This window comes from Sitophilus oryzae, unplaced genomic scaffold (genome assembly GCF_002938485.1).
Source record: "Sitophilus oryzae breed Bouriz unplaced genomic scaffold, Soryzae_2.0 scaffold_888_pilon_pilon, whole genome shotgun sequence".
Classification (NCBI taxonomy): domain Eukaryota; kingdom Metazoa; phylum Arthropoda; class Insecta; order Coleoptera; family Curculionidae; genus Sitophilus; species Sitophilus oryzae.
The window spans coordinates 604014-623362 of NW_022147514.1; the positions used below are offsets into that span (position 1 = coordinate 604014).

The following is a 19349-nucleotide window of genomic DNA, read 5'->3' on the forward strand; positions in this document are numbered from 1 at the left end:
TGCGAAATAATCCTAGTATCGGTGTGCATCGGGCACAAAATACCCCAAGTTTCTGGTTGTTCCTCTGTATGTGTCTCCAAAGGTGCATCCACATAGATCGTGACCCTGCTCGCGTTCTTATTGCTTCTGATTGTGCTTGCATTGCTTGCCCTCCTGTTTGCCCTGTTTCTCAAAATCTTTCGGCTCACAAGCAACGGCGCCGGCGTCCACATTGATTGTAGTGTAATGCTTGCGTTCGTGCTGTTCGGGCATGGATGATACCGAAGTATTTTTAATAGCGGTTGCTAGTGCGATCATTATTGCAAAACAAAGGAGATAAAGAAAAAAAAGGCGGTGTTTGGAAGTCTAATAATTTCAAATAGATCCCAGTACAATGGAAGTAATCTTCTATACGATTTGCAAGCAGACGGAATGTTTTTTAATAATTTTTATAGCATATCCGCTACTGATTTTGAAAGACTTATTAACGTAGGTGATCCCTGTATTGAAAGAAAAAATACAATTAGGAAGTACAGTATGATCGAATAAAAACGGCGTCAGCGATGGCTATGAAATGAAGATCGCTGTCATTTTATATGTAAAATTATATGGGAAATATCATCGATCGTCATTTCCAAGCCAACTGGACGCCATTTTTTTTCGATCATACGGTATATTTCAGTTAAAGAAGGATTGGCCATAATATTCCTTGCAACTGGAGACTCATATATCAGTTTAGGTTATATATTCAAAGTTTTTAAGCAAAACCTTTCAAAAATAGTACCAGGCGTATGCCAAAATTTAAATAAAGTTCTCTAAGATCGAATTAAGAAAAGTAGGCAATATACAAACATAGAGAGTTATATTTTATTAAAAGGTATATTTAATATTATTAATCCAAGAACAAAAAACAAATACATAGGTATTTTTAATTCTAAACAAAAAAAAAAGAAAAATAATGGTAGTATCGCCATACTACAGTAAATACGAATCCTATGAATGAAACTAAACTAAAATCTAAACAAACAACGCAAACAGCTCGAGCGCTTCGAACTGCCGAAGTATGCTCGCACGGCTCCGAAGCGTCCCTTTGATGTAACGCGACAGAGCCGAACAGTCGAAACAGGCTTTTTATGTGATCGCAAGCACGTTGAGCACCGCGATCGCCGCGTACATGCGCCGCGAGCAATATGGATGCACCTTTATAGTGTTGGCGGTTGGAAACGCCATAAATGTTTGTAGGCATTTGGATTAAAATATGTTTTGGTACCTGAAAACCCGACAATAAAGTCGGTTATCGATTAATCGGAAAAAACATAATTGTTTTCTTTCGAGCCTTCCAAACACCAACGATTTTTCTACGTTTGAAATAACATACGAGCTCTAACAACTATATGTTGGGATAAGGTCATATTTTGGAATTATTGCCCTGGTTTTTCAAAATGACTGAAAAATATATGTTTAATTTTTTAAATATAAACATAGCCATATATCCTAAACAACTTGACAATATTTTTATGAATTTGTAAATCAATCCATATTTACAGTAGCGGATTTTGTTCATAAAAGCACAAATTTGCCTGACAACTAAATGTTGGGACAAGTATTTTTAAATAGACGGCTTTGCTATAAACGTCACAAATGTCGCAAACTGTTTACTTCAGCATTGACAGCTTGTAAGTGACTCGATACTTTGAGTAGTAAGACTTACTGTAAGTAATTTTAATTTTTTTAATTTTCAATTTTGTTAATTTAATCCAAGGTAATGGTCCGTCGAAAAGCTACAAATCAAAAACTACGCGAAATTATCATTTGTCAATACAGTACGGGAAAACAATTCGAAAAATGTCTGATGATCTAAGTATTCCAAAAACCATGGTCTTTAATGTAATAAAAAAAATACGGCGAATCTGCCAGTGTAGGCGTTAGAGGTAAAAGTTCGGGAAGGCCAAAAGTTGTATCTCAGAGAGATTTACGAAATTTAGTAAAAATTTGCAAGTCTGCAAGAAGAAGTACTCTTCGCGAAGTAACAGTTAAATGGAATACTGTAACTGGATTAAATATATCAAGAGAATGTTGCCGAAAATATATCCATAAATGCGGTCCGGGGTTTTACAAGGTAAACTTAATTTTGTGTGGATAATCAATGACCTGAAGATTATTGATACAAATTCTTATTTAGGCGAAAGAAAAACCGCTACTGACAGAAATTCAAAAGAAAAATCGCTACAATTGGGCAAAATCTAAATTATCGTGGACACAAAATGATTGGAATAATGATGGTTTGCGTTGGAAATCATCGAAAAAGAATAATACGAAATATATATAAAGCAGAAGCCTTTCATAAAGATTGCTTAAAGAGGGTTGTTAAATGTCCTAAGGGGATTATGGTTTGGGGTTGCATGTCAGCAAGAGGTTTGGGCAAATTAAATTGTATAGATGGCACTGTTAACGCCCAAAAATATCAACATATACTTGAGACCTCACTTTTGCCTAGTGCTCAAGAATTGTTTCCAAACGAAGACTATATTTTTCAACAAGATGGAGCATCGTGCCATTCAGCAAAATCAACTAAAAATTGGTTCGGTAATAATAATATAAAAGTTCTATCCTATCCTGCAAGTAGTCCGGACCTCAATGTTATAGAAACTGTGTGGCATGCAAATGAAGCAATATTTAAGAAACCACCCTCAACGGACAATTTTTGATTTGCGGACAAAACTGCAGGAAATTTGGGGTAATTTTTCTCCTCAAATGTGCCAATCTTTGGTAAATACAATGCAATTAAGAGTTGAGACAGTTGTTAAGGCGAAAGGTGATGTAACTCCGTATTAAACAAATTTCTTGTTGTACTGTCCCAATATATAGTTGGCTTGATTTTGGCAAAATAAGCTATTATCAAAAGTTATTTGTTTGGAAAGTTATAAAAATATAGTAAAACTGTCTAGATCATATTGTAATGTTTGAATTTAGAATAATAAACAAAATAAATTGAGTCGTTTTAACAAATTACTATTTTTATTGCAAAAACAGACCTTATCCCAACATATAGTTGTTAGGGCTCGCATAAGTGCCGATTCCAAATGAAACGAAATATTAGATGAATGTTCAACTTTAACACCTCTTCGAACAATTATTCTAATACAACTTTTGTATAATATTATTTCGGGAGATAATATATGACATTTTCTAAATTTACATGGGATTTCCTATGTCCCGTGTTGTGACGCCCCTCACTGTGTATTAATTTACTATTAAAACTTCTTTTATTTAATTAATTTATTCAAACAATTCCATTGTTTAAACAAATTAATTAAAAAAATGCTAAGGCCCTGGAATACACTACCAGTTAACGCAATCGATCGACGCAACTAATTAGCGCACAAAGAAGCCATTAATCAAAGATTGATGTGGTACCTGGCGGCTGTGTTGCCATTGAGAGGTGGCGACTGATGGACCGGATGGGCGGGTCCCGGGCTGGGGGGTACGCCGTCCACGCCTATCAGGCCCGAAGAGTCCTTGTTCAGGTAGTCCCTCATGTAGGAGAAGTCTCCCAGCGTGCTGTGGATCGCGTGAGATACGCGGTCCGTCGACGAGGGGTACACCTGCAATAAAATAGTACTAATTAGTAGAGAATACGGCATAATACCAACTCATCAAATATAGGATAATGTCTCGCGATGTTTCCGTCGATGTATAAGACAAAAAGGACATTCTGTGGGAAGGAGATGTCACTGCCAATAATAATTCATATTTCTATAAAACTTATTCTCTATACGGGGTGGTCCGAATTGTATTCCGGGAAACTTGTATAACATATAAGCCGACGTCTTAAAGACATCGCGAATCTAGTGATGAACGAGACTGGTCTTGCACAAAAGCACGACCAAGACCAAGACTAACCTTTGATCTGTAATGCAAGACCAAGACTAAGCATGAAATACTCTTGCGGTGTTGCATCTGATGGTATTTTTAGATTTTCAAATTAGTTGATAATTTGTGAGATACAGAGGCCAACTTATTTTTTTTTAAATACGGATCTGCATTTTTTATTTCAGGTTTTGAAAGAATTCGATCTCCTGAGTACAATGATATGCCACACTTTTTTTTGTTTCGTGCATTTGAGTTGGGTTACACAATTTATTTAAACTAATTCCAAATCCGGCTATGTCTTTTTAAATATTTCATCTATTCATTGTTACGATAATAAGCTTTCAAACTTCAAATCATTTCCCAGGGAGATGGTGGAGCAGTATAATGGCCAGCGAAGTTCCTGGATCTGTCACCAAGGAGCGGGAGAGAGGGGGGACATTACTTGACGTCACTTGTAAAAGTGAAATCAATACATCTGAACATTTGCAATAAAGAGTACAAAATGCATTTGGAAATATAAGAAGAAAGTTCAAAGAGCTATAAATAAAATTGAAGGAAAAATAAATTTGTGCAATAGGGAGGGTGGTAACCCTTTTGAACATGTAGAGCAATAGAAACTAGTTTGTAGAAGTTGATTTAATTATAATAACTACGATTAATATTATGCATATTATTAGATCGCCCACTAAGATTTCAAATTCACAATAAAAAAAGTTAAAAATAATATTTCCTTTATTTTCCTGACGTGAATATTATTTATTTGAATATTTCAGTTGGCTCGATTTTCCTTACTCATTGTTAATTAGCGTTCATCAATATTTTTGCTATGATTATAATCAGATTAAATAATTTAAAAAACCAGAGTCGAACTTGAAATTATTTTAAATAATAGTTAAATACATTTGTTGTTGTTAAGGTACCCAAAACAAAAAAAACTATAAAGTGTGGCATATCTTGTACTCACGAGACCGAGTTCTCTCAAAACATGAAATAAAAAATGCAGGTCCCTATTTACAAAAATTAAGTTGGCCTGTGTATCTCACAAATTATCAACTAATTTGAAAATCTAAAAATACTATCAGATAGCCCTAATAAAGTGGCTATGAGAATTTGCAATTATTTTTTTGATTTTCTAAAAAGTAACGACAGGAAAAAATGAAATTGACTTTCAAAAAAATCCGTTTTTTCCCAAAAAACTCAGCAATCCTTGAAATTTTTAAAACTTTTTTGATGGCATCTTGGTGAACATGCCGAAGCGCAACTTTGCCCCAATTTAACCCTTTTCGTATTACGGTTACTGAGATAACAATGCTCGTACCTCGAATTTGTAGCACCCTGTATATTGAAAAATAAGCATTTTTGTCAGACAAATATTCTAATAATTTCTTTCTATAAAGATCTATTTGTATTAAATTGCTAAAGATACTATCTATTTAAAAATTTCCTATGTAGAAAATGCCTCTAGTAAGAACTATTAAAAAAATTAAAGACTTGCAATGCAAGACCAAGATCAAAAGAGTTTTGGTCTTGAGTTTGTTCATCAAATTAATCTATAGGCTTGAAATGACCTAAGTATATTATTTAGATCAGAATAGATTAGTAGTTTCTATAGTGTTGTAAATGGAAATATTTCCATGGAACTGGAAATATTGGAAATTTCCAAACGTGTCTCGGAAATATTGGAAATATTTTAAAAAATACTTAAATCTTGTCATACGATTCAAACCCGATGTTTATTAATATATCTTTCATATTATGTAACCTTATAAACATTAAACTTACTATAGAACAGTTTTACAAACATATAATATGGTGAATATATCGAGTTTGAGGATTCACCAACTTATTTGCAACCTCGCATTTCTACGGGGAAGTCCCGAGCTCGTAAGTCGTAGCGTAGTAAAAACTCGCTGGTCTTCAATTTTGACCAACTTAAAAAGTGTATACAATACTAGGCTCAGTTTACAAGGAGTTGCAGTTAGTCAAGAAGCAACACAAATGATTGATAAAAATGTTAAGCAGTGGATATTAGATGACGAAGTATTTTGGGCCCAAATTTCCAACGTAATTAACATTTTTGAACCTATTGGCAAATGGTTAAAAATTGTAGAAGGAGATTATAGCACTATTCATTTTGCTGTAAAAGCATTTTGTGGTGTTAGAAGGGTAATTCAGAATAATCTTGCATTATCCTCACTTGACGACAAAGAAAAATCCGAATTGTTGAAGTTTGTTGACAAAAGAGAAAAATTTGCTATTAAACCCATTCATTATGCTGCAGAATTACTAAATCCAAAATCACAAGGTTCTGAACTTGATGAAACCCAAATTCTTTCTGCCATAGAATGCATATTTAATATATCAAAAAATAAACTCAATATAAAGGAACAAGAAATAATAGATAAAATAGCAGATTATCGTTGTAGAAGTGGCAAGTTATTTGGAAATAACTTCATATGGAAAAGTAGTTTTGATAACCCAGTCTCCTGGTGGAAAGGACTGTGTTCTTCATCTTCATTATCACAAGTAGCTTCACGAATGTTGATGATGCCAGCATCTTCGGCTGTCACGGAATGCAGTTTTATCGTTTATAGTCATATTCATTCAAAAAAGAGAAACAGGCTTACTAATGATAGATAAGCTACTCTATGTATCCCACAATGAAAACTTGCTGAAGAAAATAGGAAACGGCAATAGATCAATTTTTATTTCCGATACTATTGAAGATTTTGAGGAAGTAGACTGGCAAGAAGATGTTATTGAGTGTGATGCTGATGACAGCGATAAAGATAGGCCTCTTGCTCGACCAGTGTGTCAAAAATATTTTTTTTGTATAAATTTAACCTTAATTTATTTTTTAATTTGAAGAATAACTCTTTATTTGTGTTTATGTATAAGCATTTTGTGTTTTCCGATGTTTTGTTATGATTTTTTAAATAAATATTTCAGTTTTTCTTATTTTTTAAAAAATAAAAATTTATACTCGGAATAATATGATTATTTTTACAAACCTTTACTTAACTCGCTCTTGTGCCTTGTATATACGTCATATAAAAACCTAACAAAAATTAATATTTAAACGAAAAAGTGAATAGTTCCGATATACGCAAATCTATATATTCAGTAAAAATTAATTTTTGAAAGATAGACAAGTATTAATTTTTGAAAATTATTTATGCCATTGACATTGAGGACGCACAGAAATTATTATCGATATTCATTTCAAAAACTACTATGACAAATGTATTGCATCCACTATTTAAAAATCAAAACCCCTGTTTTTTTTTATTGGAAACTAATTAGTTTTTGATTAATAAATAAGTAATACTATATTTTTCAAGTGGATAAAGTAGTGGTAAAAGGTGCATTTTCATGCAACATACTAAATCAATCGGATGGAAACAAACACGAAACAATATCCAACGACGCGTAACCATAATATCAAAAGCATTCGATTTGCAATTTAAAAGAAATAGGCAGCCCAATCAATTTTAAGTTAGCCACAGAAGTGCTATACGCTAAAAGAGGGCCAAAAACATTAGTACGATAAATGACTGAGGTATATTTATAACTAAAGAGCCCATGAAAAATTGCTGGCAATTATTTTCAAATTTGTGACTTTGGAAAAAAGTTGCTTTTGAAGTAATAGTTTAAACGTCAAAAAGTGTTATTAGATCAACATTGATAAAAACGCTGTTGAGGCTATCAAAGTATTGATCTAATTTATTAAATTTTTGCTAATATCTTCGGTTTGAAAATGGATATCAAGATGCAGTTTCGCTGACTTTTTAAGCATTTATCCCTCTTTACTATCACCTAAAATTGTACATACTAGTGCATTTAATTTTCTTGAAAATACGCGTAATGTTTGTGACATTGTAAGACAGCGCCCCCTAGCCTCTACTCTTAAAAGCTTATTATTATTGTTTACATGGAATATAGAGTAAAGGCTGCCATTCACTAGGCGATAAACGAGCAATCTAATCGAGCGATTTAGTCGCTTTCGATCAATTTGTCGAAAGATCTCCAGGTTAGTGCGTCATTTCAATTAAATTGAAAGCGATATTGTGATTGCCAAGCATTCTTTTGATTTACAGTGCGGAAGGTGAATCGGGTTGCGATTCCAGCAATTTAAAGAGGTTGTACGAGGATCGCCCAATCAGTGGACGTCGGCAACCGTTCTTAACTATTTTTATTATTTAGTACGTGAACAGGAGAGTGTCGGAAATTCTCGATTAATTTCCAGAAAAATTGATTGACAACCAAATTGCTTGAATGTCGCCTTATAAATGGTCCGTTCCGAACAACCAAATTTCCAAGAAATTTAGAAGCAATTTTATCGCTCAACTTGGTTGCTACAAAATCGTCCAGTGAATGGGGGCCTTAAGGAATGCTTTTTTAAAAGAGCCCTAGTTCGTTGGATTCCGATTACCCAGGCCAGAGGTATTAACATTTAAATAAAAACAGATCTAACAAATATCCCACCACTTCATTTTAGGATATAAGGCAAAATTGTTCAAACAAAAATATAAAATTTGCTTAAGATTATGGCTATCTAGGCAATTTTTTTATAAGTCGATTTTCGCAAATAAGAAAAGCAATGTGAAATAGTGAAAATAAATATAAAGTGATATATATTTTTGAGAAACATATAGCATGCCAGATCAAATGATTTTTAAATATACAGGGAAAACATAACTTTAGGTCATGTTTCCAAAAATTCTTTTTTGTAGAAAAACAGACTACGCCACTGTATTCTACGTAAAAAGTTCTACAAGAAACAGTTTTCACCTTCTCGATACCTTTTACAGCAACAGAGATACGGGTGGCGGTCCCAAATTGCAAATCTTTTTTGACCCTGTAGCTCAGTAACTCATCTAGCGTTTGACAAAAAAGTGGGTCAGGTTTATGCAAACCACATTCTTCTACCTTCACAACGGAGATACTGTATATGATTTTAACCAAAATGGGACACCCTGTATATCGCAACGGTGCCCACGAAGATTCGCCAGACGAGCGGTTTTATACTTAACTAGATAATGCTACGGTATTGCAATTCCAGCATCAAACCTCAGGTAACTTATCAGGCGGTTCATTTTATTCCCAGCCCTTGGACTATCAGAACTGCAATAGACCTAAAGGTTGATTCTCACTATGTTCTCCGTTTCCATTCCATATCCGTTCCGATTTTTTTTTATTATATTGACAGTCTTCCGTTCCGTATCAGTTCCATACTTTTTATTGTACAATTTATATCATTACGAAAGTTTTATTTTAAAAATTTGTATCTTTTGAAAAGGGTAATAGATTTAATTAAGAGGTGAAAGAATAAATAAATTTCAGCAAAATGTTAACAGAGCTGGTAGAAATGTAAAAACTTGACAACGCTGTTTCCGATACGCTTCAGTGCCGTCTGCCAAAAAAATGTATGGAAGGAAAGGATATGGAACGGAAGACAAACGAAATGGATAGTATGCATTGTCCTATTCATTTACATGATATAATATTTTAAGTAAACGGAAGGGAAATGGAAGGGAGCTGATACGGAAGGTATAGTGAGAATCAACCTTAAAAACGGAATTTTGGAGACAGAAAACAAGCAGGAATAAAATATCAAACAGGATACAAACAAAATCGAATTCAGTCGTCAATGTTAGTAGAATTGTGTTAATAAAAATATTACTTGTTGGGTTTATCACGGAAAAAAGTGTTTACCTATTTTAAACAGGATTTCAATCCGACAATTATTTCATTAATGTTAACGCATAAAGAAACCCAAGCTTCCGTCAAACGTTCAGTCACTAAATCGAAGACAATTACTTCGGCCTTGTTCCGTTGCATGTTAATTAAGGTCCCTAAAATAACCACAGTAAATGTTAAGTAGTATTCTGTAAATGTGCATGTGCTTTCAATTATAAATCTACACGATCCTACTACTATGCAAATATTTTGTTATCACTGTTTAAGTTATACAGGGCGTTTCAAAAAACATGTGCCATCTCTCGTGGGGAGATTCCTCACGTAAAAATAAGATTTATTTTTCATATCAACATAGACCCGATTCTGCTTTGTTTCGTAGCTACAGGGTGTTGAAGTCTTAATATTTCTTTGGATTTATTATAATTTTCTTCCAAGTACTTTGAGCGCTTCGAATGAAATTTTGACGGTAAAAGTTACTATAAATGCAACATATTTTTAAGACTAAAAAAGTGTCGCCATATTCACCAGGGACGTGCATATGGGTTATCACTGGAACATTTTTCTAAAAAAAGCAAGTACGCCACTGACTTTTTTTCTTTTGTTAGCGAAATAGTGTAAGCTGTTTAATGGCGATTAAAAGTTATCTCTTGATATTTTGTCGATTTCGGTATCCTTGATGAGATAAACGCACTTTTATTAATTTGCCTTAATCCAAGTCAAATAGCAACCTTTAAAAAAGTATTATCATTAACATGAGAAAGTTTTAAATAATTACTCATTGATTCCTCATCAAGAAATATGAAAAAAAGTTCCTATAAACATGGGTATGGAAATGCATAGTTTTAGAGTTACAGAATGTTAGAACTTCTTAAAATTATATAGGTTTTTTTCATAGATTTAGGAAGAACAGATATCACATTTTGCATTTTAACCCGATCAAACAATCGGAGGTTGACTACGTACTGTAAAAACCAACCGAGATAGAGAAGGCGACATTGCCACATCTCAAATTTGCGCCTATCTACTTATTTTGATTTGCAGAAAAGGTGACTTTAAAACCTTCACCGGATATCAATAAATCTCAATTTCTTAATTAAATTAATAGTTTATTTTTAAAGAAGAATGCGTAATAATATGTTATTAACCAGAGGATATATGCGTTACTATTAAAGGACATGTTTACTGTTTAATGTGCTGGAACGTCTAGAACTATTGGCAACGTCGCTGCTAGTCTTCCAGAATGAAATGAACCGTCCGTCCCACCACCCCTTGCGACGGCCCTTGGTCCGTTATAGCGTACTGCGTTTAGCTTACGGTGTGTTTGAAGTCGGAAATAAGTCCGAAGTGAACTTTTCAGTGTTTTTCAGTAGTTTTTGCTTTTGTTTAACGTACTTTTGAATCTGCGAATTGTCAATATGGTACGACAGTGTCAAATGTGTAGAAAAATAAGCTCAAATTACCCGAATTTGTCTTTTCACAGGTAGGTATTGTTTCCGTCGCGCCGTATTCGCCGTACATAGGCGTCCCACAAGGGAGCCTCTCACAATTAAAATAATTTGTAATTATATTTGTTGAATTTTGAGCTATTAAAACAAGAACGTAGTAGCTGGTAATTGAATTATAATTCGTCTCAATTACTACTTAACTGTTGTAGATCATAACAAATTTGAATATAAACTGTTGCATTTGAAACTTTATTATAAGCCAGAAAGTGACATTTTTTTCTTAAAATTGCGTCATATTTTGGTCATTATATACGATATTCTAAAGGAATAATTTTGCTCAAGAAATAAACAAAGGTGTTTACCCGCCCTTTTTTACATTTTATTGCATTATTATATTCCCTTCGGCCTCGTTTAAACAATTTTTTACCACCGTACAAATACCTCTTCCTAGAGTTATTTGTACGGTGTGTTTACCTTTTTTTTAGAATGGGACGAACTGTAAATAATTTAGGCTACTAGTTTTATACATACCTATATACAAAGTGATCCAGGCCTCCAAAAAAGCTTTTTACCTATTACGTTTTATGTTTCTAATTTTTATTTCAATTTTTTACATAAGACGGGGGCCATTGTAACGCACATTTTCAAAATATTTTTGTCAACATACAGGGTGATTCTCGGGGTGATTCAAACCGCAATACATAAGCTTAATACAGTTCATGAAGATTGGGACATTTAACTAAAATTTAATTGTCTGATGAAGCTACCTTTAAAAGTAATGGATTTGTAAATAAACGTAATATTCATTATTATGCGACAGAAATCCCATACTGTACTTACTGCACACAGATTTGATACTTTTAATGATAAATGCCTTCTATTGAGAGACTAAAAGGTAATTGCCTCGTATCAGAGCCATCATAATACAAGAAGAAAACCGAAAGTCAAATCTTGTCTTATATTTTCAAAAAAACACAATTTTCTCATTAAATATTGATTTTAGGTATAGGAAGTTATTAATAATACAAGAATAAACAACTATTACATAGTACTTTACAGGAAGCTATCAATTGCGAACTAACTAAATCGTTATTAATTACTAATTTTAAAAAGTTCTTTTTAAGATCAAAAAAGGTAAAACTAAAACCTAAATTATCATTTGAGATTAAACGGGAAGTTCTAAATAATGTTGCCTATTCTAAACAAGAAAAATTTATTTATAAGTTTTATAACATCTCTAATTAAATTTGGACGAAAATAATATTTCTGTTTGCTGTAGGTAATTTTCTCAGGGAAAATACGTAAATAAAAATGACTTTTTAAGTCAAAAAAAGTCGAAAGGACGAGTTATTCCAAAAAAGGACTGTCCTTTTCAAAAAAGGGCAGGTGGCAACCCTAGGTATTTCTGGAATGGAAATTTAATGGCAAATCTACAACTTTAGTTTGAAAATATGTTACGGCCACCTATGTTTACAAAAATGTCTAAAATGTGCTTTACCATTGCCTCCATATTCTGAAAAAAAAAATTGAAAGAAAAGTCACCAACCACAAACCTAATATAGAACTGTTTCGGCCTGAGTCACCCTGTAAATATTCAAAAGTAACTGAAAGTTTATATAGAATTAACTGAAAGTTTAAATTGAAAATCGAAGTTGGAGCGATTTTCGAAAACTACCTACTAACGTTTCAACATAAGTATATGTGGGATATTAATTATATTATTATATTAGACCTTATAACAAAACTCATCTGACGAAAAAGTGTTAATGTAGTATATTAATATGGAGTAAACATTTTACTAATTACTTTATTTTTTCTTTACTAATTAAATTCGTTCCAAAAAACGATACGCCACTGGCCATTAGAACAATCCAAATGCGCCAAGTTGCCGGGGTCGGAAATTTTAGACTTCTCTGTCTCTTCTTTCCTTGTTTGACACATTGGAATGTTTGATACACTACCAACGAGTATTTATGAATGAGATGTTCGGTCTATATTTATAATGTCTTTGGTTTTTTTTAATTATCTTAAATACCACAATTTTATTATTTGAAATTGTTGTATAATGGACTAATAGTAATAATAACTGATAGTAATAATATTTAGTAATAAATTAGGTAAAATAATTAATTTATTAATTTCATTTATTTTAATTTTTCGTTGTGATTAATAAAATTGCGTTTATCTCATCAAGGACGCCGAATTCGACAAAATATCAAGGGATAACTTTTAATTGACATTAAACGCCCTACACAATTTTGATATTAAAAGAAAAAAGTCAGTGGCGCACATGTTTTTTTTAAATCTATTCCAGTGATATGCACGTCCCTGATCAAAATTTCATTCAAATAACTAAAAGTACGTGGAAGAAAATTATAATAAATCGAAAAATTATTAAGACTTTAATACCCTGTAGTTACGAAACAAAGCAGAATCGGACCTATGTTGATATGAAAAATAAACCTTATTTTTACGTGAGGAATCTCCCCACGAGAGATGGCACATGTTTTTTGAAACACCCTGTAAACGTTAGATTTAAACAATGATACTATTTACCATAGTACCTCAGAGATAGTTATACAGAGTGTTCCACCAAGAATGGCTTCCAATGATATAGTAAAAAAAATATATTTTGTAGAGGTCCGTAAGTGTCAGGACCCGTACGAAAAACGGACACATTAAAATTTTCATGTATGTTAAAATACAATTCAATAAATTGAAATTTGAAACATCCTGTGTAATGATTTAACAAAGTATGAAATTTAAAACCTACTTTATCACCAAGATGAGTTATTTCTCAATAGTTTGTTTTTTCGTTCATCTCAATAGCTTTATTTTTATTGTAGATACTCCCTTTTGAAGAAGACATAATTTACAGTAATTTTACCATTAAAAGCATGCCTCGGTCCTCAGCAACAAACCTATGAAACAGGGTTTATTGTTTTTGTAATGTCACCACCATGAAAATGTCATATTGTTGGCTAAGATTTAAATCACCGGATTCTTTTATTTTAAGCATAATAAAAAATCAACTTAATTAAAAACTTATAATAAATCGAAAAACAACTGTAAAAGTTTTCTTCTCGCACGTTTTTAATTGCTTCCATTTTTGAAAATTTTGTATTCTTTTTCATAAGTTATTCGGGTTTAAATGGAAGTAGTTTGGATATGGCGTTTGTCGCCTCAGCCTGAATATCTATTGGTAATTTACTTACTTCGTTTTGAGTCATTTCTGGCTCCAATTCAATCAGCAATCGACACGAAAGAGAATTAAAAAATATTGACTCAAAATTGACAACTAAAGAGACAGTTTTATTTATTGGTCAACAAAATAATATATAAATAACAACAGAAGCAACACAAGTCGCTAAAGAAACAAATTTAGGTTATGTTTATAACCTAGTTTCTCTTCTTCTTTTTATTTGTGGCGTGGCCTGTTCACAACTTTTCCAATGTTTTGATTACTTTCCCTAAATTTAAGAAAAGTTCCCGAAAAGTGGGGAATGTTCCGTGGAATATTCCAACTCGCATCAAAATGCAACTTTCCCGAATTTCAGTCACTTTCCCGACCTTAGAGGAACGTTCTCGGAACATTCCCGGAACATGGGCACGTTCCTTGAGGCACGTTCCGACCTGCACATTCCTTGAAATAATAATTTCTGAATATTTTTTAAAACGTAAGTCGCTATGGAAAAAATATTATTTTATACACGACGATGAAATTGCATTATCGTCTTGTATAAAAAATAACTATTAAATAAATCGAAAAACAATTGTAAACGATATTACACATACATATACCTATTAAATATCTGTTCATCTAGTAAAATGTTGATCCGATTTGTGAAATAATTTCGTGTGAATCCATAAAGTCAAGCCCGCACTATAGACGGGTGGAGGGAGGCTTGTCCGGTAGAGGGTGAAGGTTAATGGGTAGAGGGTAATATACCTTGTACGCAGTAGTGGACGGAAAATTATTAAAACAATAACCAATCTAATCAAGTTCAGTTGCAAATTGTAGTTCCAGTGAGTGTCTTTAGTATCATGCCCCTTTCAAAATTTGCCAGAAGGCTTCTGCTCTGTGACAATTCTTATGTGAACTTTGTAAATATGGAAAATAAGAAGATGTGGGTGCATGAGTATAACTTGCATAGAGACCGTGATGGAGAATTTTTGCGAGTTTACAAGAAAATGCGAAATTAACCTAACACATTTTTTAATTATGCACGTATGAGTGTAAAATCGTTTGATTTTCTACTTAATAAAGTTCAAGACAATTTAGAAAGTACGTCTACAAACTTCAGAGAAGCAATTTCTGCAGAACAACGCTTGTGCATTACAATTTTTCTTCCATTTTTAGACCAAAACTACTTTACGCCTGGCTGAAAATATCGAACACGACTGATCCTCAAGTGGCTCTAAGCAATACCACCTAGATATTAAGTGGTATTGCTCTAAGTCACTCACTTAAGTTGGTGGGGGATTGCACTGCGGCTGGTTTGGTTAAAATCGCATGTTACAGAAACATATACCTCGCGGGTTACTTGGAGGGTCGATACCCACTACCCTCCAGGTAACTTGCTTGCACTGCGGCCTCAGCTTGAGACTTCTAAACCGCAGAGATTTATTTTGAAATCGCGAAGTGACAGAAATCCGGTAGTCGCATACATTTCATTGGCGAACTCTAGAGCAGAACTAGTTTCTTCCGATGATGTTAGGTTATATTTTTATTCCCAGGATCTACAATCAATGTCGAAGAATATGTTTGTGTCAAGGCTTTATATCTTTTTGAAAACAGCTGGCTGTATATGTATGTTTATTAAGCTAACTTCTGCTTTCTTCAATTTATCTTCTAGTTCTTTCCAAATTTCTACCGACATGTCTATCTGCAGTAGCTACTTGGCTCTTTGAATATTAGATGGTACTAATTTTATTCTCGACTGAAGACCGTTATGACTATTTCCAAACAAAACCTTTTTGGTCTAAGCGGGCGACTTTTTTGTGGAAATAGGGACATCGGCAAAGTTTACAGATTAAAATACAAGGTGTCCCAGAAATAAGTGCAAGTATTTTAACTGGTAGTATAGTTCAACCCCAGAAACACGCCTATGAGGTTTTTTTCCCGAAAAAAAAATTGAAAATTCGGAATTTTTTGAAAAATGTTTTATTTTTTTTTTTAGTTTTTACTTAAAAACATAATTTCTTGATAATATGGCAACATAGGTAGTAGATTAAATTTACAAAAAAGAAAATCCAGAAAAGATCCAGTGGTTCTCAAAATTTGGCCAAAAAATATTTTTTTTTGGAATTTTCCAAAGTAAAATAACTCCGTTATTTTGGACTTATTTGAAAAACGATAAAGAGAAAATATGTTTCTTTTATCGAGATCTATCAGCCCTTAAAATACTTGCACTTATTTCTAGGACACCCTGTATATCGGTAACCGATGTATTTTAAAATGCGTATACCGTTTTTGGTATTAATAATGAAACTAGACTAAGAATCCTATAAAAAATACAAAGGTAAAACATTGTTAAAAATGGACAAAATTGGTTTAATTGGACAAAATAAAATGCTAATCTTCTAAATAAGTGGTTTTTAGCTGTGTGTTGTTTATAAGCTTAAGCCTATATAAACCAAAATAGATAATACAAAATTAGTGCTCCCTTTCACCTTTTTGAAAGAAAAGTTAAGCGAAGAAACTGTTTCAAGATCAAATATTCGACCTTGACCTTACACTGCTATGTATGAATTAAAAAAAATGCCAGGCCTGATTTTTAATCTAATAATTTACAACAGGCAAGATCGGTTGTAACAGATCGTAGGTAGTTTATACATACTTATAAAACAAAGTTGTTCAATAGGTACTTCATATACACTAACTAAAATAAGTAACTTCGTTTTACATGAGAATCATGAGATTTCAATAATATTTGATGCATGAACTGCATTATTTATATTTTATGATTTTCATGATTTTCTTTGTGTAGGTCGTCCTACTCTTTTTAGGAAATATAACTAATATAATAAATAAAACCAATAATTACAATCCAAATTAAAAAACGAAAACTGAAGGGCCCAGGGGGAAAATAGATAAGCGCCAATTTCTTAAATTTTAGGATCTTACAATATTATAGTAGGTCTAAGTGGTCCCTACAAAATGTATAATATCTGCAAGGCAATAAGTTGTTAAATCCTATGATATGCTTAGTAAATATATAGAATAAACGGAAAGAACCTGAAAAGAGAAAGCTCTCCTGTAAAATTAGTAAAATGGCGCTTATCATTCCCCTGGACTAGTGTTGTAAATGGAAATATTGCAAATATTGAAACGTGTCTCGGAAATATTGGGAATATTGGAAATATTTTTAAAAATACTTAAATCTTGTCATTAACGATTCAAACCCGATGTTTATTAATATACCTTATTATTTTGTAACCCTATAAACATTAAACTTACTATAGAACAGTTTTACAAACATATAATATGGTGAATATATCGAGTTTGAGGATTCACCTACTTATTTGCAACCTCGCATTTATACGGGGAAGTCCCGAGCTCGTAGGTCGTAGCGTCCCTGATCGACATTCATTTTGCTGTAAAAGCATTTTGTGATATTAGAAGGGTAATTCAGAATAATCTTGCATTGTCCTCACTTGACGACAAAGAAAAATCCGAATTGTTGGAGTTTGTTGACAAAAGAGAAAAATTTGCTATTAAACCCATTCATTATGTTGCAGAATTACTGAATCCAAAATCACAAGGTTCTGAACTCGATGAAACCCAAATTCTTTCTGCCATAGAATGCATACTTAATATATCAAAAAATAAACTCAATATAAAGGAGCAAAAAATAATAGATGAAATAGCAGATTACAGTTGTAGAAGTGGCAAGTTATTTGGAAATAACTTCATATGGAAAAGTAGTTTTGATAACCCAGTCTCCTGGTGGAAAGGACTGTGTTCTTCATCTTCATTATCACAAGTAGATTCACGAATTTTGATGATGCCAGCATCTTCGGCTGCCACGGAACGCAGTTTTAGCGTTTATAGTCATATTCATTCAAAAAAGAGAAACAGGCTTACTAATGCTGCTAAGCTACTCTATGTATCTACTATCACTATCTACTCTATGTGTTTCTAACCCATTGTTTAATATTTAAAAGGCCTTACTTTTTAAGCCAATAATATTAGACAACATTTGAATCTTAGACTTTGGTAGTAAGAAATTAAGATTCTCAATATATATATATATATATATATATATATATATATATATATATATATATATATATATATATATATATATATATATATATATATATATATATATATATATATATATATATATATTAATTTTCCAAAATGCTTTAATTACGTCGATAAATTAAATCAGAGTCATCATATAGATTAGATTGCTATCCATACATTTGTATGGATATTGTGGACATTGATATAAAGTAGACCCAGATATTGGTCTGTGTCAATTTTATACCAGAAGTTTTATTATTATTTGTTTTTTTTATAATTTTCAGTAACTATGATATGCATATATAATTATATACTGACTAAAAACAAACTGACATATGTCTCTGATAACAACTAAGGTTAAACGTGAAACCAATTTATGATTTATTATTTTTCATAGCAGTTCACGGCAAGAATTATATAATAATAATAATAATAAATAATCTTTATTTCAAAAGTATGTTAAATAACATAAAACGACAGAGTCAAAAACAAAAATCACTTAACCTAGTTTTATGATTAATTTACAGATAGGTAATCCTTTAAATTATATGGTTCCAAATCTATTAAAAATTTATACAAATGATTTTTGAAAGGCACGATATTATCTATTTGTTTCATATAATCGGGTAGGTTATTAAATAATTTCAAACAATAATAATATGGTCCTAATTCTGTTACACAATGAAAACTTGCTGAAGAAAATAGGAAACAGCAATAGATCAAATTCTATTTCCGATACTATTGAAGATTTTGAGGAAGTAGACTGGCAAGAAGATGTTATTGAGTGTGACGCTGATGACAGCGATAAAGATATGCCTCTTGCTCGACTAGCGTACCAAAAAAATTTAACCTTAATTTATTTGTTAAGAATAACTCTTTATTTGTGTTTATGTATAAGCATTTTGTATTTTGCGATGTTTTGTTATGATTTTTATAAATAAATATTTCAGATTTTCTTATTTCCAATATTTCCAATACTTCAGGAAATATTTCCGAAAATATATTTCTGGAAATTTTACATCACTACCCTGGACCCTTCAATTGTAAACGTATAATCATATAATCAAACGATGATCAGACCCGATCGATTCAGCAGTTGA

At 32.3% G+C, this 19349-nt stretch overlaps 1 protein-coding gene across 3 annotated transcripts in view; it reads right to left on the minus strand.

Moving 5' to 3' along the window:
- LOC115890583 (AF4/FMR2 family member 4-like) overlaps positions 1-19349 on the minus strand; it is a 298633-nt gene that overhangs the window by 143261 nt on the left and 136023 nt on the right. For all 3 annotated transcript variants that reach the window (XM_030910855.1, XM_030910854.1, XM_030910856.1), the window contains exon 3: positions 3397-3584. In XM_030910855.1, coding sequence (XP_030766715.1) covers positions 3397-3584 — 188 coding nt within the window. The remainder of the gene's footprint in view (positions 1-3396; positions 3585-19349) is intronic.